General features: G+C 41.4%; 1 protein-coding gene across 1 annotated transcript in view; it reads left to right on the top strand.

The window, feature by feature from the left end:
- Positions 1-21504, top strand: part of Marchf11 (membrane associated ring-CH-type finger 11) — a 91313-nt gene that overhangs the window by 62675 nt on the left and 7134 nt on the right. The window contains exon 3 of the mRNA XM_075977800.1: positions 8811-9003. Coding sequence (XP_075833915.1) covers positions 8811-9003 — 193 coding nt within the window. The remainder of the gene's footprint in view (positions 1-8810; positions 9004-21504) is intronic.

Raw genomic sequence — 21504 nt, 5'->3', positions numbered from 1 at the left:
TTACTTTTTCGGGAAGCTTCCCCTCCATGATGGCCACATAAAAGGAAATATGTCCCCTTGCTAAGTATCATACTCATCTTCTCCATGAGTATACCCAGGCTTAAGATTTCCTGAGAACAGGAATTTTTCACAAAGTTAGTAATTTCTATACAAACTACATATGCCAGCCGGGCGGTGGTGGCGCACGCCTTAAATCTCAGCACTTGGGAGGCAGAGGCAGGCGGATCTCTGTGAGTTCGAGACCACCCTGGTCTACAGAGCTAGTTCCAGGACAGGCTCCAAAACCACAGAGAAACCCGGTCTCGAAAAATGAAAAAAACAAAAACAAACTACATATGCCAGGCAATTGACAAGTGCACTTTGAATGGATGTTTATGTTTTGGTCCTAAAAAGGTGTAAGAGGTGTGTGTGTGTGTGTGTGTGTGTGTGTGTGTGTGTGTGTATGAAAATTCTATGTGTACTTTTACATTGGTGGTGTCAAGCCATAGTGTGACTTCTCAAACCTGGAACTAAAGCAAAGTCCAGTTGCATGCAGTAGATGCTGCAGAATTATCCCCCACCTTACAGACTGTGTTTTTCCTTAGGGCTCAGCCTCTCTGTGGTCTTCTCCCATTGATCCAGTCCCCAGCCCTCTGTTTAGGGAAGCAGAGCTCATTATGATGACATTAGGGTAGAGCTTTTCTGAGATAACTGTCTTAGTTCTTAGTTCCCTTTTATTTAGTGATTTGATATAACAAAATGCCTAAGGTTGAGTGCTTTATTAAGAAAATATTGAACTCACAGCTTTGGAGGTTGATGCTCCAGATCAGGTGGCCCTATCTTTTTGTCCTCTTGAGAGTCCCTCCAGGTAAATAGCATCATATTATCAGGAGCATTTACAGAGGAGATCGCAGGGCCAGGCTTCCTCTTCTTATAACTGCTCTCACTCAGGAGAACTGGCTGGGTGAGACATGCATTACTCCCCTGGGAATATAGCTTCCTTTTTACAAAGGGCTTTAATATGTATTTTTGACATTACAATGCAATCATCTCATTTCTCCCTTCCACTCCCTCCCTCCAAATCCTTCCATACATCCCTCCTTGCGTTCTTTCAAATTTGTGGCCTCTTTTGAAATTGTTGTTATATACTACATGTATGTGTATATACATACATATTCCTAAGTACATAATTACACAGTGCTCAGTCTTTCTCTTATAAAATTTCTAGCATATGAAAACTGTATCCAAACTGTGCCAATAACAATTATCCAGTGTCATTCACATAGAATGCCACTGAGGTCTCAATGAGATGAAGTACTTGGTTTGGGGGGCCACTTCTTAGCCTCTGATCTTTGTCCTACCACATGATGTTGCCTTTCTATGGGCAAGAGATGAAAGCATCGTAAAAATCCCACAGAAGCGGCTGTCTGCCTTCCGCTGTCACTCCTCATTACCAAGGGCACCGCTCTGTCCACTAACAGAATACTCAGTGCATGTTCTGCATGAACTGCGATGATAAGGCAGCTCCCAGCAGTGGAAATTCTGTGGAAAAGCAAATTTGGAAACACTGAAAATTGTAATAGTCTCCTTTAGTAGAGACAGTTCTTGAATCTTTGTGGGGAGAAGAACTCAGCCCAGCTATAGTCTTACATGTTATTTAGGGCTCCTGGGTGCCCAACAGGTAAACATAATTGACTCTGTATTTGGAGGAGTAATAGAACAAGCATGCACCATGAACCAGCACACACCTTTAAGTCATGTGTGGCGAGATCAAGGCTACTTACTGATGTTAGACAGATGTAACATGATATAAAAAATTAGACAGAGAGGGAAAATGTAGCACAAGATTTCAAGAACTGAATACACACACACACACACACACACACACACACACAAATATTGGATAATAGGATCTTGACCAGTCTATGAAAATCTAAAAGTTATCTGGACAATCAAGTGAGAAATATGAGCTATGGATAGTTCTTTGGGAATTAGGAGAAAATAATGGAAGAATACATATGCTTTTTCTTAACAAGCTTCCAAATTGTGGCTAAAGGACCCTTCACCTATTCTCAAATAATTGGCCTGTAAATTAAGGTTAAATTTCCTTGGGGGTAACTGTGGGTAGACACCACCTGACGGGCTTGTTTGATTCCTGTAATAGTTGTTCTGGTCTCTGGTTCTTCACAGATGCTCCCTGGGTAGCACCCTCTCTGATCCAAGTCCCCATCCTCTGCTTGCCTTGACTCATTTCATAACCCAACCTCCATCTCTCACTGATTCTGCCTTCTTCTAGGGTTGAATTTGGAACTTTTCAGCCTTACAAACTTCCTTTGTCCTTTTCCATTTTGTGTGTCTCCTTTGCACAGGATTTGAGCCAGATTCCTTCCTGTCCTGATCTATTCTGCTCTGAGTTTTCCAGGTATCTGGAAGACAATGTCTCTTTGACTTTCTGAATATTATCCAGTAGAGTGGGGCTCTCATATCTGGGACACTTGAGTAACCTGTTCCCCTCTTGCTTTATTTTTCTGATCATATGACTTGGGTCTAGGCATTTTAGTTAAATAAAGTGACAGTTTACAGCCAGGAGAGTGTCTGTCAATTGCATGACTTTCTAGTAGCCAAGAGATTAGAATGAAGACAGTTTTCACATAGGAAAGTAGGCTCAGAGATTTTCCAGCTGTCTGGTTCTTAGAGAAATTTCAACCCAATCAAAGATTTGGAACTTTGATTTTTGTCTTGTTATCCAAGAGATTAAAAATTGGAATGATTGATACTTCTTGACAGATGATCATTTTAAATGAGTAAATATATGATAAATAGCAAAGAAACAGTCTTCATGATAACATTTCCAATCCATTTTATCTAGAATTTAAATTTGGAAGGAATAACTACCTAAAAACAGTACATCTCAATCTTTAACTGTAATTCACCTGAGTCTTTAATTTTTTTGAGGAATAGTGTGGAAGTCATGTTTAAACACTTTGGTTCAGAGCTGAGTGTGGTACACTAGTGCCCAAGACACTAAGGCAGGAGGATTTAGGGAGAAGAACCAGTTTGAGATGCATACAGGTTCAAGGGGTAGCCTGGACTCCATAACCTATCAAGCTATCCATGCATTCCTCTTCTCCATGTGCCAGTTTTGAGAAAGTAATTGCCCCCCGACGTGGCATCTGTCTGTTTTATATATAGTATGAAATTGACTGACAAGAAGTCAATGATTGCAAGTTGCTGTTAACTTTTCCAAAAATATAGTTATGTTTTCTGATCATTTTCTAGAAGTTGCTCAGGTTTCAGCTTTCTTTTGTCTGATTTTATTTCAGCTTTGAAAAGTTAATGAAGATACTTTTCTAGCAGAGAAGACCTGGTTCAATCCATGAAGCCACTTCTATCTTGCAGTCTATAAAAAACTCTATGACAAGCCGGGCGGTGGTGGCGCACGCCTTTAATCCCAGCACTCGGGAGGCAGAGGCAGGCGGATCTCTGTGAGTTCGAGACCAGCCTGGTCTACAAGAGCTAGTTCCAGGACAGGCTCCAAAACCACAGAGAAACCCTGTCTCAAAAAAAGAAAAAAAAAACCAAAAAAACCCCCAAAACTCTATGACAAATAGGACCTGTAATCAAGGGGACATTGCATCTTCCTGTCACTCTGATTCCACGGTAGCGAGTTCTCTGCCCGTGCTTTCAATCCTGACTCTAGGACTGCAGTCTAAACACCACGCCAAGGTGATTGAAAATAGATACCGTCTAAACCCCTTAGGAACAGATGTTCTCTCGAGCAGCCCTGCAAATAACCCCACCTGCATTGACTACAGGCTTATGATTTATATCTGGCCTTCCTTGTAGAAACAAAGATGACACAGTACTTGGGACCCAGTGATTTAATGCTTTCCAAACGGGACTGTGCTCTCCAAGTCCAGGCTGCTTTTCTCTGAGCACATGTTATTCTCCAGGAGCAAACTGGTCTCTTAGAAAATGCCTTAACTCTTTTAGATAACAGGACGGAGACACATCTCTTAAGCGGTTTCCTGGACAACAAACATGTTTTACTGGTTGGAAGTCATTTCTACAGAAGGAAACTTCAGACCTTGTTTTGATACCCCTGTCTTGCATATGTCACATCCTTGAATATGGTATCACCTCGGTGCTGCTGCCAATCCCATCAGTTTGAGATGTAGCCAGGCCTTACAGGGTTGCAGATATGTAAAGGTCTCTGTGCTGATCATGGGGAAACACTGGCCCAGGCAATCCCTTTCATGGGTCACAGACCCTCTTGAGCTGCATTTGGTGAGAGGAAGGATGTTCTTGAGACACATGTCCTACTATTCCTGTGAAGATCGGGTGTTTTTCTTTAAGAATTGCAACCCTCTTTTCAGCATGCACCTAAACTGCAAACTTTAACTTCTTTAAGCCATTCTCTTCCTCAGTAATCTGAACATTTTTAGTGTCTATCTGTTCAATATTTTTTTTTACTACAGAACGGATAAGAGCCATAAAAACTCACCAGATATGCTCAAACCTAAAATGTTCTGCTGATTTGAAATGTCCTCCAGCAAACAGATTAGTTCATCATCTTTAAATTCAACTATACTCATCTTCTCAGAACACTGGCAGAATGAAGACAGGTTCTTGGTCAAAATATTACACAGCCTCCTAGTTCAGTTCCTCCCAAAGCTCATGAACTCGGGGGCCTCTGCTAAGCACATTTCTTTTAGGATCCTTGTCTTCCAAGCCCCCACCAGAATAACCAACCATGTTCGGGTGGCAGCATGCAAAGGGGTTTGAAGCACAAACTGCCAAGCTCGTTCCCATTTCATTCACAGAATAGTTGTAGAGGCCTAGATACCTCGTGCTCAGTGAGGTTTATCACAATAACGATGCCACTGCTGGCATCAATTTTATGTCTTAATTATTTTCCCTGCTCTTGTAATAAAATATCCTGTCAAAAGCAACTTAAGGGTGAAAAGGTTTATTCTGACACACACCATGCAGACGCGTGAGGTAGCTGATCACATGGCTTCTGCAGTTAAGAATCAGAGAATGACAAATTACTGTACTCAGCTAGGTTTTTCCCTATGCTGTCAAAGACCCAAGAGCAGGGAATTGGTGATTCTCCCACCATAGTTAACCTAATCAATGTAATCCCTCACAGACATGACCAAAGACTAACCTAATCAATATAATCCTTCAGTCAGGTCCAGAGGCTTCTCCTAAGTGATTATCAATCCTGTCAAGTTAGTAATCAATATTAAGTATCTTGTCATTTCTGCCCACATTTACTTCTCTTTAAAGCAATGATTGCTGCTCTCACAGAGTTGCTATGGTAATTCAGTGAATTAATGCAAGATGACAGCCACATGTTGTTCTAGATGAATGGAAGTTATTATTACTAAGTTGTCTCCAGGACATCAAGTGAGGGTAAACATCCAACAGAGGACTTTCTTGGTTCCAATTCTTAAAGAAATAGTAGTTTGTTGTATAGATACAAATAGTTTTTAAGACTGTAAATCAAGTCTCATGGACTAAAAATAAAATAACATTAAGTATGGGAAACCGTACTTAATTTAGGGACTGGTGTATCATTTTTCTACACATCAATGGCATGAGGTCAGTAAAAATCACGAGAGAGAGAGAGAGAGGAGAGAGAGAGAGAGGATGGGAGGAAGAGAGGGAGAGGAGAGAGGGACAAAGGGAGCATATGAGGAAAACATCCTTTTGAGACAAGGTCTCATTATGGAGTCCTAGTTATTCCAGAAGTTACTCAGCATACCAGGTTGGCTCAGTTTTATGGCAGTTTCCCTCCTTCTCTGAGTTCTGAGATTTCAGGCATGCACTACTATGGTATCTCCAGAGAAGACAGTTATATTTCACCATTGAAAATTAGCTCAAGTTTCAAATGTTTCCCAAACTGAAGTTTAGTCTTTAGATACCATGAAGTGGAAAGACAGGCCCCAAGATGGTCATCATCATCTACTTTTTTATTGTTGTCTCGTGGTCTCTGAGCGGAAACTATGGATACTCTCCTACTTCTGAGAGCAACGAGAATCTAGATCTATTATTCCTATGGGAGAAATGAGGCAACTCTCTCCCCTTTTGTAGTTAACTCTAGAAATATGAGGGAGTTGTCAAGGGAGAGCAAAGAAACTACCAAGATGATGTTCCTATGTCAAAAGAAGCCCCTGTACGCATGACCACATTCCAGAACTCTGCCTTTGACAGTGTTTGTCCTTACTAGCTGTTCAGTAAAGTGATGTGACATTAAGCGCTCATCAGCACATGAGGAACATAAATGTACTGGAAAGTTTGTTTGTGTTGTTAGTGGAGAAAGTTGAGTTATTCACAGAGTGATACCAGAAAATTACAGAGGATTCCTTATAGACTATATATGGTTTATCCTTCTTTAAATTTGACAAATCCCAGGAAACAGTAAATTTCTGTTATAACGGAACTTAACTGACCCTCCCAGCGCAGCGTGATCAATTTGCTTCCCCGTAGTTGCTCTCATGAGCCTACACACGTTCCTTCAACCTACAGGCATTCACACAGTAAGCCACCTTAAATTTGGCCTCAACCAGACAAGCGTGAAGCATCCGTATTTCTTGCTCCTGGAAGTGTCCCTTTCTCATTTGGCTTCTCTGCCAGTGAGGGGCATATCTCCTAGGTTAGAAGTTTGACCTGCAGACAAGGTCTAACCAAAGCTGAGTAGAATGACTTACCTGACATTGAACTCTTCAACTTAAAAATTCCACTCTCCCGTTACACAGATTATTGGAAAAAGAACAATATAGACCAGTGTAAAAGAACATACTCGCAGAATCCTATTCACGCATTTTTGATTATACAGGAGTCCTGTGAGTAAGTCCTTTCTCCTTGGTATATGAACCTCCAGATGAAAATCAAGTACACACACAGATACACAGACACAGACACACACACACACACACACACACACACACACACACACACCACCAGCACCACCACCAGACACACTTCCACCATCATTACCAGACACACATACACCCCACCACCCCCACCGCCACCATTGCTCTGTGAACTTAAAAGTATGAGTTACTTTAGAGCCAATTGTGGTGGTCAAGAGTCTGTGCAGCAAGAGAACTGTGACTTCAGTGCTATGACAGAGGACTTGTCTGACAAGCAAACCCCCCAAATGTATGCTTTGTTTTATGTTGTGCTTGTGTTTACCCGAAGGGATGGGTTCAGGGGAAGATCCTGCATGTAGATGTGGCCGCCTCCATTTAGGGTGCATGGCAGCTTTCTGTGCTGCTTCCTGTGCTGCTGTACTTAAGGCAAATTTTAACATAAACCCACGGTAAACAAGAACCAGTTACACTGCCTCTTTCCAGGTGACAACAAGCTTGAGATGCTTTGCCATTAAATCCCTAGCAGGTGGGATTAATGTGTTTCTAATTACATCAGGAAGCTAAGGGAAGAAGCAAAAATGCACTTGAAACGCAACCCCATTAACTTATAAAGAGGAAATAATACACAATAGTTTATGATTTTCATATGTGTTAGTTATAAATAAAAGCCCACACTAAAATGAAGAATACGTTTATCACAGTGAACAATTGTTCAGTTCATTCTGTTTTCTGTTACGTAAATGACTATATAGTACTATTTTAAATGTATGCTGATATTTAATCCATAATAACAGAGAATTCGGTAATATATATGTAAATAGTGGATGTTAAGTTCCAATTTAAAATATTACAAGTGGATTATTTGGTTATCTGCTGATGAGGTACCTGTGAAAAGGGGAGGAGGGAAAGAGAGAATGCAGAGGGAAATTACAAGTGAGGTTGATTTGCTGTTAGAGACATGTACATGCAGACTTAAGGTAAGTATGAGTTTTAAGAAAACTCAGATTTATTTAATGGACATATTAGGTTGAGCTCCTTTGGGAAAGGTTCTTTAATGAGCCCAAAGTGACAAGAGCAGGCCTTTCCTCCACAGACTGAGTAGATTCTTACGCGTTTTATTGATTATGGGTCAAGCATTTTTTGTCTTGTGTGTTTCTCAAGCATATAAAAGTGAGAACGTGATTAATTGATCTTCTCAATCTAATAGGACCACTGAAGGATATTGTCAGCCCCTGTAATTCCTCTCAAATGCTGATGCTTAGGCTCTATTCAGTCACTCTTCATTGAATACTGTGTGCTGCTTTGCTTCCAAGTGTTTCTAAGATCTGCCATTGGTATACAAATTCTAAATCTTGATAAGAATGCTCCATGGCTTACCTACTGCTAGTAAGAGCAATTATGTCTGAGAACATGAGCTACCCCATTAACAGATAAGAGCAGATTTTGACTCCTGTATTATTACTTTCTGTTACTTTCAATTATGATTTTCACTGATGATCACATATAGTTTGCTATTTTTACATTCTTCTACAAGAACAAGAAAGAATTTTTTTCCTTTCTTTAAAACCAAATCTGCGAAGGAGCAAACAGCATGAAACGGAGCAATCCTCATTTTGTGTTGTCAGAAGGTATTTATTTTCATGTGGGTATATGATTTCCAGGTACCAAGTGTTCTTGAACCATTCACACTCAGTATTATTATCTGGACTAAAACCACATTACACTTTGAGAATGGCAAATTAATGACAAGAATGGAGTCAAAGACAATTCATTAATCATTTCTGCTCGTCTATTTTTTCTCTCCTGGATATGATGGAGAAATTCATTTGGGGGACGATCAAATTGGAAGGGGTCTGGCGTTATGTCGAGCAACACTAAGGATGTGACTTTGTAAATTTTGTCTGAGTCTGCACGGCGCCTCTCTCTTACATGCCTCTGTTTCTCTTCTAGTGGCAGAGCATTTCTATAACACTGGTTGAGAAAGTTCAGATGATTGCTGTAATCCTAGGATCCCTGTTCTTAATAGCGAGTGTGACTTGGCTCCTCTGGTCAGCCTTCAGCCCCTATGCAGTGTGGCAGAGGAAGGACATCCTTTTTCAAATCTGCTATGGAATGTATGGTTTTATGGATCTAGTGTGCATAGGTAAGACCACGGTGTTCAATGTTCACAACCTGTCCGTAACGCCTCTCTTTCAGCACCTGCACTTTTGCCAGCGCGTCTAATATACGCAGAATGTTGCCGTATAAATTATCTTGACTTCTGGTTAAATGTTTGGGGCAGGAAGAGGAGGTTGCCACAACTTGGCTGCTTCCAGGGTAGTTTGAAAAGAAAAAAAAAAGCAGGTTAGTGTTCACTGAATGTGGCATATTTTGCAACTAAAAAGAAGATGGAGTGGCTGACGAAATTAATAGGTGGGGGACAGGGATTAATGTTAGAATTGCCACCTGTTTCCAGGGAGCAAGAACAAACCGGTGCCCTTTCCAAAGCTGAGGAAGAATGCCCAGTGCCAATGGCAATATTGTGGGTTTGTAAAGATGACTGTGCCCTAAAAATCCTGCTTCATAACTAGTGCTCAGATTCCTTTGGGAACATAAATGGCCCCTCAGAAAGTTGAGGGCATGGGGAAATTTTCCTTGTTAAATTTTTTTTTTCTCATTGTGCTTAATGAATTCAGTGTCTGAGAAGAGGGAATGCTTCCTCCTTTCCCTAAGTGTAGCTCAGTCAGACTTCACTGGAAGGTTAGGCTATGGTTCACCATACCACTCACCAAAAGTTGATTTAGGCAACATTGTGTGGTGTGTGTGTGTGTGTGTGTGTGCGAGGTGTCCTTGCAGGCACTGTGACGGTGACAGCTGGTGGGGAATGCCATGAGGCTGTCTGGAGAAAGACATTCAGGAGAATTTGCCAGCTTTGAGTTGGTTCACAGCCTCCTGGGTCATGAAAAGAACCAAATGGAAAGGTAGCCATGATTGAAAGCAACAGTTTGCTCCAAATGTGGTCTCCAGACCACTGGCAAGAGTGACATCCTGTCTCTGATTAGAAATGCTGATCACCAGGCCCACCCCAGACCTACTGAACCAGAAACCGGACAGTGGAGCTGGCCTCTGAGTTGTCCACATTTTCTGCTGTGGTGAGGATTCTGGGGAGTCAAAGGTCCTCGGGAAATGATGCCTGGGTGATCAGATGACTTGGTTTCCAATCCTGGCCTTTACTCGAGGCTCTTTCTTTCCACCCACAAAATGGAACAACAATTTCCACCATGTAAATCTAAATGAAGGCAGCAGCAACTGTGAAAGAACCCATGGTTAGTAGGCAATGGCAGATGGGATATGTAAGCACTAGTCAGAAACACCAAAGTTACTCTTGGCCACTTGAATTAATGTCTGTACTTATGAGAGTCTAAAGTTAACAAGGAATTTTCATACCCTCTGTTGTTTTATAAAAGGAAGCTTATACACACTTAAAATGTAACCATTCCCACTTTCCTTCCTTCCTTTCTTCCCTTGTCACTAATACAAGACTAACGAGAAAGGAAATGATGAAAGTTAAATCTCAAAGGAGAAATGAAGGAGGCAAATGTTGTGAGGATGGTAATCTAAGCACAGGCTTCCTGGATAATTAGTCTGATCACACACAGGAGTGCACTCTACAGTGCTAATGCCAAGCAAATACTTGAGAATTCCAAATCTCTTCAAATTTAATCTCTAGGGCATTGCTCTAAATAAAGAGGAGTAATGAAACCCTTCAGCACACCAAATCCCTCCAGCAGCTCAGAGAATGTGTTAATTCCTTCAATGTCTGTTATAAAATGTGGCATGCTTTTGATATCACAGGGGAAGCGCTTCTTTAGCCCGGAAGAAGGGATTTTGGAAGTTTTCACCATAAATAATGGATAAATTCAGGAGGGGACAGATTTATTTACTCCTTAATATGAACATTGTTTGTCCATCAATAGCTTCAGTTTTGTATTTTTGTGAACCAACTAGAACAAATTTAAGAAAGAAAGTTAAACACAACAAACACACACTTTGATCATTAAGCTCAGAAGTTAGCCTGTGGGGGGAAGTCTAGCTGCCTTTCCTAACTCCTTGAAAAACTAAGAAGGACCTGAAGTAGGAAATCATTTCTATGAGTTTCAGGGTGTGCAGTCATTGCTAAGTTATTACGTATTACTGTCGGCATTTTAATTAAGACTATTAGAACTGCCTTAAAGAACACAGGCATGTGAACCAGTGATCTTCGGGAAATATGTGCTATATTTGGGATCCTCTTTTAAAAATTGAATATTCTTTCGTCTTATAAAAGTCAAATTCCTGAGAAAGAAAAATAGTTGCCATATTTTCTAGGGACATTTTAGAAAGTGAATTTTATCTGTGTTATAAATACTGAAAACACATTCTGTTGTCTTTTGGCTCATCAGACCCCAGCTCTCATCATTCACTGATCTATTTGCAGCATTGGAAAAACTTTAAATAATTCAGATGGAATGTTATTTCATTTGGCAACCTCATTAATTAGTTTATTTTAGAAGTATGAAAATGTTATGTTTTTTGCCCTAAGAAACTGAGGAAGTTAGATAGTAAAGGATGCATTAGCCAGCTGGATTATGTCCAGTATTAGCCCCAACCAACATTACAAATTAATTTGAATGTTTTTTCATTAAAGGTGCACACTAACAACAATCACATAGATTACACCTTAAAACTACTTCCTAGAAGACAAGTCCATGCTATGCCTGGTAAGAACCTTTCCAAAGAAGACAGAACCACAGCTTTGAAGAGAGGCCAGCACAAACTCACACAGACAATACCTCTGTAGGACATTGTAGCCAAACAGGCTCCCTGTTTGACCTTAAACTGGTGTCTCCCTTGGTAACTATCCTTGAGCATAGTTGATTTTAATCCCTGTGGTCAAAGACTGTTATTTCAAAGTATTTTATCTACTTCCCTTCATTTTTCTTTAAGAAGTTTTGCCAGCCTCCATTTCTCAGAACACATGTCTAAGCTGTATCAATATTCCCATTACTGTTACAAAGCCTAATTCTTTGGAGACTTTCTTTCCTTGTTTGTTACTTAGTTTGACAGAGAGCATAGGTGTGTAAACATGTAACTGAAAAAACGGGCTGTGATATCACAGGCAGGTAAATAGTCATCCAGTGGTGCAGGGAGTGATCTCTGCTTTGGAACTGCGTGGAGGAGAAGTGATAGATAAGCAAGGAAATGCTGATGCCTGGTGAAAGCGGAAACGCCCCCTTCCACCACTGGACGGGCTTCTACGAGGTTTTCAAACTTGCTCATTTTCAAAGAAGAAAAACAGTTTGAATGTTCTTATAGAGAATAATTCAGGGGATGCCTTGCTCAGTCTAGATATAGCAGGGAGGGCCTTGGCCCTGCCTCAGAGTGAGATATCAGACTTTGTTGACTCCCCATGGGAAGTCTTACCCTCTCTGGGGGAGTGGATGGGAGTATGGTGGGGGGATGATGGGCAGATCATGACAAGGGGAGGTAAAGGGGAAAAAACGAAGACAAAAGAGAAAAAAAGATAACCCAGAAAAATACACAGATGATTACTATAGGATAGAAATTAAAGTGCAGCTATTTTATGAGATGTGTAAGGAATTGAATCATTAAACACAAATTTAAAGATTGTTTTCTGAGCCTGTTTTCTGGGTCTAGGAATAAATTCAGGGCATTGTGCTTGGTAGGGAAGTCCTCTACAACAGAGATAAATTCCCAAACCCCAGAAGACATCCTTAATTGAGGGTATTTGATTACTTATTTCCTGATACATTGTATTGGTTTGTCATATATTTTTATTAGTAATCATTCACTTTTCTTCTCCCTTAAGATTTAACATCTTTCTTTTATTAGTGTTTTAAATTATCCCAAGGGTCAAATTTGAAATGTTGAGATCATGTCTGCCAGGTAGAATTTTTTCCATAGATATAAAAGTGGTCCATATCTGTGCTGTTCAGTACCATAAATAGAGTTATGATTGACTGTTTAGGATGTAAATTGTGAGAAGATTAGATTCTAAGTTAAGATTTGTTTAAATTAATTTAAGTGGACGAATGCGGCTGATGAAAACCATCAGGTGACAGATGGCCACTGTGTAAGTAAAGTGCAAGCAAGTCTCACCCTGCGCAAATCCATGGGTTGACGTTCCTAACAATAAAGGGACTAAGTTCTGAGAGAGGAGTAAGGTGACAAGGGATTCAGAAAGACTAAGAGAAGAGTATGAAAGAAGGAGAGGGTCGATGTCAAAAGAGAGACCAAGAGCCACAAGCTGGAGACATGCTTGACAGCTGTCCTTTTTCTGGTACCCTTTTCTGAACCTTGACGAGAGATTTCTGAAGTTTTTACATGAACTACAATTTCAGCCTACCTTTTATGTACAGCCCACGTCTGTTTCCAACAAGTGAAATATGAAAAGGTATTTGGAGATCTCCTGCAAACATTTAGTGGGTGCCATTCAGGTCATCGTCATTCGCAGGACAGCCTGAGATTCTGAGATGAATAGTCAGAGATCATAACGTGGGAAGAAGTCTAAACTAACATAGACTTTTGCTGGCTTTTCCAAGAAAGATTTGCACCCTGTACCAGGAGAAGTTAGAAACCCCAGAATGGAAGAGCCACTGTGGGGAGAGGGCCAGGACATTGGTCAGAGGATTCACGTTGCCCCTTGAGGGGGGACGGAAGGTCATACACCCATTGATTGTGTGATTCAGAGGCTGTATTGTGAGAGGAAGGGCATTCTAGGGGATGAAAGAACATGAAGTCAGTCTATTAACTGGCATCTAAAATGAAGGTATTTCCCAAGCCATCCCGGTTTCAGGAGGAGTGAGAATGTGCACACTGTAGAAGCAACAGACTAAAGGCTTGCTCTATTAGGGGTATTCCCACAGCTTCCTGTGAAAAAGAAGCCCCGTGTCATTGCATAAGCATCCCTGATGAGGGAACTTATTTATGGTAGCCACAGCAAATAATCCTGAAATATCTTCTTGCTAAGCTTACCGCATCTTTGTTTATGTAATATCTCAGAGTTAGAAAGCCTACTTCTAAAAATTCTAATAAACCCCATAATTTGACGGCAAATCCATGACTGAAAGATGGGTTTTGTTTTTCCTGGGATAATTTGGAAAGCACTGATTATTGTTCCCTTCTTTTAAAAATGGATTGACATTGTTCCTTTAAACAGTTTCCAACCATGCACATAATAAGACTAGAGGCACCTGCACTTATCCCAAGGCCACCTCGTTCATCCCTCTCTTCTTGGTGTGATGTTCCCTTTATGGAAATGTCAATCACAGATTCCGAGCAAGTTCATTTTTATGCTCTGCAAACACGTACAGCAGATAATCCTTTTCCCCAGCAATGTGACCTCAAGACCCTTCTCTGCTGGTTGTTCCACGATTTGCTTCACCTTCCATCTGCTGATGGTGATGTCTGTTCAGTGTCACTCCTGCCATGAGGGATACTGCGGTAGCAGACAAAATCCTGAGAGTGGAGTGTTAGAGAATAGAGTAGTAGGCCTGTGTATTAGATTTTAGAAGATACCATATAACGCACTCTATGGCTTTTACTATTTCGAACCCACCAAGAAAACGTCCTTGTGTTCCCATGCCTTGACAGCCATGGATAGCACCATTCTCTGACTTTGCCACTGGTGGATTCAGCTATTCAGAACAATATTAGACTCAGTTTCTCCAAATCACGTCTATAATTAAATCATTATGACCATGTTATCTAAGAAAATAAGCAAGACCACCATGGGTCACACCAGTGGGCAGCTGGTCTTTCCTACAGCAATGCACAAGACAGAGAAAGTTTCCTGTGTGTCATTTCCACTTTTTCTCTCCAAGGTGAAGCTGAGCATGGGTGATGGAGATCACACTGACCGACTCTCACATGCTGTGATTTCCCCAATACGCTTAGATGCTCTGGGGCCAGCTGCTTCTGCTGCATTGACTGTCGGTTTCTGTGTGGAATCCATTGCCTGAAAACAGTTGAAGAAAACAGCCTCGCTCTGTCACTTGGTTTACCAGCTAAAATACTCATCTGTTACTTTTATTTCCCCATTAATTTCTGAATTTAAAGCACAGGATCACAGAATGGAGGGCTATTGACATACTCAGGCACCTTTGGACACACACTTGGATGTACCCACCAGGAACCAACACACTCTCTTCAGGGCTCTTTTGCAACAGTGACTTTGTCTAACCCTAAATGCAACCGATCTTGTATAAAATAATGACATGAGTTTGATATGACTATTCACACTGTGCTGCTTTTGGATGCTTCCAAGTCTATGAATTCTAAAAAGTAAACTGGGATGTGCTAGAATGGCACCCAGATCAAAATATTTTCTTCTTGCCGTACCAAGTGCAGTCAACACTGAAGCATATGCTTCTTCGGCAGGAGGCTCCTTTTACCCCAAATAAACTTTTATTCGCCTAGATTTTCAATCAAAACAGTTATTTAAATTCCAACAATTCCTATAATTGTGGTGGTAGCCCTATTGAAATGCACTTTTCATAGGTGACTATCTGACTGAAGTTTCTCGGGCTCACAAGCTTCTCTGAGTCACAGTCGCCAATGCACGCACATTTCACTGTAGAGTATAAGAATGATAAATGAAAGTCAGTGTTTGGTTGGCTGGATTAGAGATATACTTTATATATCATAAAAGAGTAATTTTAACGAGTCAATATAATGCTTTTATTTGGCTTTTAAATTTAGATTGCCATTCATTGTACAGGTGGTTTTGTTTCACTTTGTAAATTTTTTCCAGGTAGAAAACTAAAAATAGGGAGAGCGAGATGGTTCAGTGTGTAAATGTGCTTGTGACGCAAGCCTGATGACCTGATGACTCTGACCCCCAGTAAGATGCCAGATATTGTACTATGTCAGTAGGTTCCAGTAAAGCCACTGTTCCTGTGGGAAATGGGAGTGAAGACAGGAAAGCAGCCATGTAGCTCATGATCACTAGCCTGCACACCCAGAGATACCCGGTCTCAAAACCATTGTGGACAGGGACAGTGGAGATGGCTCAGTGGCTACAAACACTTCCTACTCTTGCAGAGAACCTAGGTTTGGTTCCTAGCACCTGCAGAGCAGAACACTGCCATTTGCAGCACCAGTTCCAAGGACTCTGAGGTCCTTCTCTGCCAGCATGTGTGTGCTGCGCATAGTGCATGCAGGCAAAGACAATCATGTGTGTGCTGCGCATAGTGCATGCAGGCAAAGACAATCATGTGTGTGCTGCGCATAGTGCATGCAGGCAAAGACAATCATGTGTGTGCTGCACAGAAGTGCATGCAGTTAAAGACATTCATGTGTGTGCTGCACATACGTGCATGCAGGCAAAGACATTCATACCCATAGAAAGTAAATCCGTAAAAAAATGTGTAAAGGCTAGGACTGAAAATTATCCTCTGACTTTACACCATTGTGGTGGCACATAAGTATGTGTTCACATACATTGTACACACACACACACACACACACACACACACACAGAGGAAGGGAGGAAGGAAGGCAGAGCACTAAATAATCATGTGGTTTAATATATTAATAGGAAATTTTAAAAGTACATTTTTCTAACTCTTGGTATTATATGAATAAGGATGAATAATTCTGGCAAGAAGAAATTTCAATATGAAAATAAATATGTTCCCTCCTCGGTGGTGCCCTCATAATGACCAAAAGTTTCCACTCAAAATGAGGCTGTGGGGGGGGGGGGCTGGAGAGATGGCTCAGTGGTTAAGAGCACTGATTGCTCTTCCAGAGGTCCTGAGTTTAATTCCCAGCAACCACATGGTGGCTCACAACCATCTATAATGAGATCTGGTGCCCTCTTCTGGCATACAAACATACATGGAAGGAATGTTGTATACATAATAAATAAATAAATCTTAAAAAAAATGAGGCTGTGGGTCATCTCCATTGCTTTCACTAAATAGGAAGCAATTGGCATAAGAAAACATATTGAAGAAACAGATCTCCTGGTATGGAAACAAAAAGGAAGAAAAATAAAAGTTAAAAAAAAGTAAGAAAAGACTTAAATCTTATTTTCTGGTGCCTTTTGAAATGACAGTATTTTAAAATGTTTTGTGGGAAAAATGGATCTACAGAGGAGACAGAAGTGTTAAAAAATAAACTATAAACCGGGTGATGGTGGTGCTGGGCTTCCTTTGTCACATGATTCACAAGACACGTGATGGAGGAGCTTAAACACCATTAGGCACAATAACCACAGCAGTTGATTAGCTTGTATTTCCTTTCTTGAATGTTTATATCACTGCAATTTTAAACTCTAGAAAATTCCTTTTTTTTTTCTAGAACTGTATTTGATCAGGTACCCACCTCCTTCAGTATTACAAATTGGCTACTTAAGAGACCTTCACCCTTCTGCTTCTATATGAAGGACAGAACATTCTTCTGTTCTTGGCCTGAACCCTCTGGGGTTTCCCCGTTGAATGCACCTCATAGGCTGTGTGGTTCACTGCACTGTCTGAGTCGTTGCCATGTTTGACCACAGCTACTACAGAAAGCACACTGTGCTAGCACACTAGAAATCATTCCTTAGTTGTAGTAGAATTTATATACATAAACATATCATTATTCCTTGACTTCAGAATAGGCTAACATGCTTCAGACCCTAGGAAATGCTACTGTTTCATTCAGAAAGTCTCTGATACATCAGTCAACCAAGTCTACCCTAATCACCAGCCCCAGCCTCTAATACTGCAGAATGTGACCGCAGTTTGAGTGCATGCTGGGGGAAGAGGCAGAGTAGCCCTGGGATGTTTGAAATGGTTAAAGAAAAACAGACTTTTACACTTCATAAGCTTTGAGAAGTGGGTCATTATCTCTTTCCCTGGAGGTATAAATTATAGGGTTTCCTATGTCTTAATCATAGTGATGTTTACCAATTTCTAAAAGGATTATTATCTCGGTTGGCTGTTAGTGATACTGTTGCGTTTTGAACCTCGGGGATTAAAACAGAAAGGAACTCATCTTTGACCCAAGCTTTCTGGGCTGTGTTGGAATGGTCTCAATACTAATTAACCCTATAGGTCTCCCCTGAGGAAGAGAACAGAAAAACCCAAGAAAGCCATTATCGTAACGACCTTGTAAAGACCTAGTTCTTCTGAAGAAATATTAACCGAATTAACCAAATAGCAGATCAAGTGTGCTATTATTTCTTGACTTCCATCTCATACATGGGAAATCAAGACACTCTCAGCTGTGTCTCTCCACTGTGGAGCCACAAGGGTGCCAGTTGCCTGTTGAGACGCATGCCGCTTGCATCTTGTATTTATAGTGTGCTTCTCCTGAAGTGCAGGGCAAAGAAGCAGAAAGTGGTCAGCACACACTGCCTGTTTTTTGACTTTGAGAATAATTTGATGTATTTTTTGCATTTTACGATACATATAAATTATATTGAACTGAAACTTTTAATGCTCATAACATTACATTGAGACAAAGCCTCATCCATGTATATGTGTGCTATCAATAGGAAGTTGCAACAGGGACCAGAGGGTTTGCACAGCCAGAAACATTCACTATCTGGGGCTGGAGAGTTGAATCAGTGGTTAAGAGTACTAACTGCTCTTTCCAGAGGACCTCGGTTCAATTCCCAGCATCCACATGACAGCTCACAGCTGTCTGTAATTCCACTTCCAGGGGACCCGGCACCCTTCCACAGACATGCATGCAGGCAAAACCAACAATGTACATTAAATAAATAAATAAAAATTCCCTATCTGGCCCCTTTGCATTTGCTAAGCAGGGATGTTAACATGCCCACCATTTTGTCTACTTGCTACCGGGAGACATTCACAGGAAGAAAAGATTGGCTGTAACCTGGAAAGTGCCAGGAGAGAAATTTCTGAGAACTGGCAAGAGGAGGGGTAGATAATAAAGGGTCAGTAAAACCCATGTGGAGAAAAAGTCTTGAGCTGAATTTAGCAGAAGAGCAGAAACTTAGAAAGGGCCAGAGAGGGGGCAATTACTGGGACTAACATAACTATAAACATACATATAGTATTGCATAGCTCCCTTCCTTCCTTCCTTCCTTCCTTCCTTCCTTCCTTCCTTCCTTCCTTCCTTCCTTCCTTCCTTCCTTTTTTCTTAAAGATTGGGTTTCACTACACAGCCCTAGCTGGACTGAAGCATGATATATAAATCAGACTGACTTCTGGACCGCAGTTCAAAAGACCTTAAGAAATCCTTTTCTGTGCGGTTACACATCCTGATACTGAAGAAATATTGTTGATAACCATAGGTGTTGAGGACAGTCATGTGGGAGAGGGTGATTCTGGATTTCTTAGTCCCGGTAGGGAACCACCAGAATGAAGAGAGATGAATCAGACAGTGATCCATGTGTACCAACTGAGAGGCGTTGCAGCTGGGGATACAGGGAGAGCCCCCTCTGCTGGGACCCACAGAAGCTACTGTCAGTTCCTGAAGGACAGGACATCAATACAGGGTTAAAGGAGAGAAAAATAATGGATTCCTCTTGAACATTTATTTTTGTCAGAATTTCTGGGGAATCCTAGGGAATGTGGCCAGCAAGCGGCTGGAATTAAGCGTCTGCAGCTCAAGATAGAAGTTGAAGCTAGAGATTTATATGTGGTCTCTGAGACAAGTGTCTACACAGGAAATGATCTGGGCAGAATGAGAAGAAGCTTGAGGAATACAGGGAGATAGAAAGGGCAGAGGAGCATGGCCAGAGTTGGAAAGGTGGCCCAATCAAAAATCATTCCAGGTAGGGAGGGCAGGACCAGTTTGGCAGTATGGGGGAGCATGGAGAAGAGTAGGTGGCAGCAGCATGAAGTTGTGTGCAAGAGGGCTCCAAACATTGAGTTCGTGAGTCTTGTCCGACAGAGGACACAGTTAAAAATAGGTAAAACCTAAAGGGATGTGGGCTTGAGAAAGATGTTGCTTACTGGATTGCACATTTTAATGGTAGGGTTAGCTATAGACAATTGGTAAGGAGAGATGTTTGTTCAAAGTCAGAAGAGAGAATGAAGCTCCAGAGATGGGGAGGAGCAGCCTGACATCTCCAAGAGTGCAGAGACCCGAGAGCAGCTTCCAGGGGGCAAGAGTGCCATGCCCAGTAACAGCTGGACCATTCCCCTGAGTGAAGCGGGAGGGTGAGCACAGCTGGAGATGATGCCACTGATGGAGTCAGCCTCTACTTTTTGTAAGATGGGTGGAGTGGGCATCTTCTCAGAGATGGCACGAAATGGGAAGAAGAGTCTCGGGAGAGTAATAAATGTGGTGGCTGGCTGTTGAGCACGATGGGGGATTAGCTGATCCCAGGAATAGGAAGAACCGCTGGGAGTGATCTCACATTCTCCCAAGGCCAGAGATTACCAGCCCTGCAAGATACAGCCAGACAGTACATTTTATCCCAGGCAGCAGCACTTCAGAGGGATAAAGTGCTGTATCTGGGATAAGGTGGGATTTGGGTGATAGAGTTTCTGGGACAGAGTAGCCATGCATCTGACCTTAGGAAAAGTGGGCATCAAGGTGAAGAGAGTGGGAAGGGCAGAGAACTGGGAAGTGGAGTTGGAGCTTGGAGATGACATTGCTTTCAGGAGGCAGGCTATGCCCAGAAGGGGATTTTGCATCTGAGTCTATAGAACCCACATTTCCACAGATCCTGCAGGCATAGGAAGCAGACCTTCTATGATTGTAGACATTTGTGGAGTGGGTCTAAGTACACATCTCTTGTAATTATGTTCTCTATGTGAGGGTAAAGAGGCATTCTGTGACCTGGGTACTTTCTAGACTAGGCTTTGTGTACCTGGGAAATGGGTGAGACTAGGAAGCAGCAGTTTGGATCTTAGAGAAACTTGGGTGTGTTCCATGGCCCTGTGAGATGACGAGATCATGAAAGATAAATCAGCTTAGAAAGAGAAAGAAGAAATTAGATCACATGACAATGAGGCCAAACTTGCAAGAAGACTCATTCAGAAGGACAAAGAAAAGTCGCCTCTCTAATTCCCCAAACCCTGCGACTGTCCCTCTCATCTGATGCCTAGACCTTTGGGCACTCCTGGCTTTGAACTAATTTGAGATACATTTCTCACTCAAGGGACCATTCCTCCACAGATAACTGGGACCCTGGAAGCTGAAAGGAGAGAAACACTTCTCTGAGTCATCAGTAGCTAAGGGGAGTGGCCCAGAAGACGAAGCTTTGTGTGTTTTCACAGCTACTTACAAGTAAATAGACAAGATCTTTTTTAATGTATCCTAGGAGATTTCTGAATTACTAGGATAATTCAGAGTTACTAGGACCCATGCACCAGCCCAAGCCCTTCACCTCAGTGTTCATGTTTGACCTGCACAGAAGAAGGCTGCCCTTGTTGTCATTCTCGTCTTAGGGTTGAGAAATCTGAGTACAGACAGCCCATGACCATGGCTGCACAGACCAGAAACAAGATCTAAGATTGGCATTTTCCTGCTCCAGTGATTATGTAGAAAGTCTAATAATAGTTATGTGACAGTGAATTAAATTGCCTATTTGACTAAAAAACCCTCCTTCAGTGCTAAACTGGAATAATTTATAAAGATTATCATCTATATAATAATGGGAACTATGTCTATATAATAATGGAAGAATATGAAAATA

The sequence above is a fragment of the Microtus pennsylvanicus genome, chromosome 6 (genome assembly GCF_037038515.1).
Source record: "Microtus pennsylvanicus isolate mMicPen1 chromosome 6, mMicPen1.hap1, whole genome shotgun sequence".
Taxonomy (NCBI): Eukaryota; Metazoa; Chordata; class Mammalia; order Rodentia; family Cricetidae; genus Microtus; species Microtus pennsylvanicus.
Note: the sequence above shows the minus strand (reverse complement) of the source record. Positions and strands in the feature narration are given on the sequence as shown.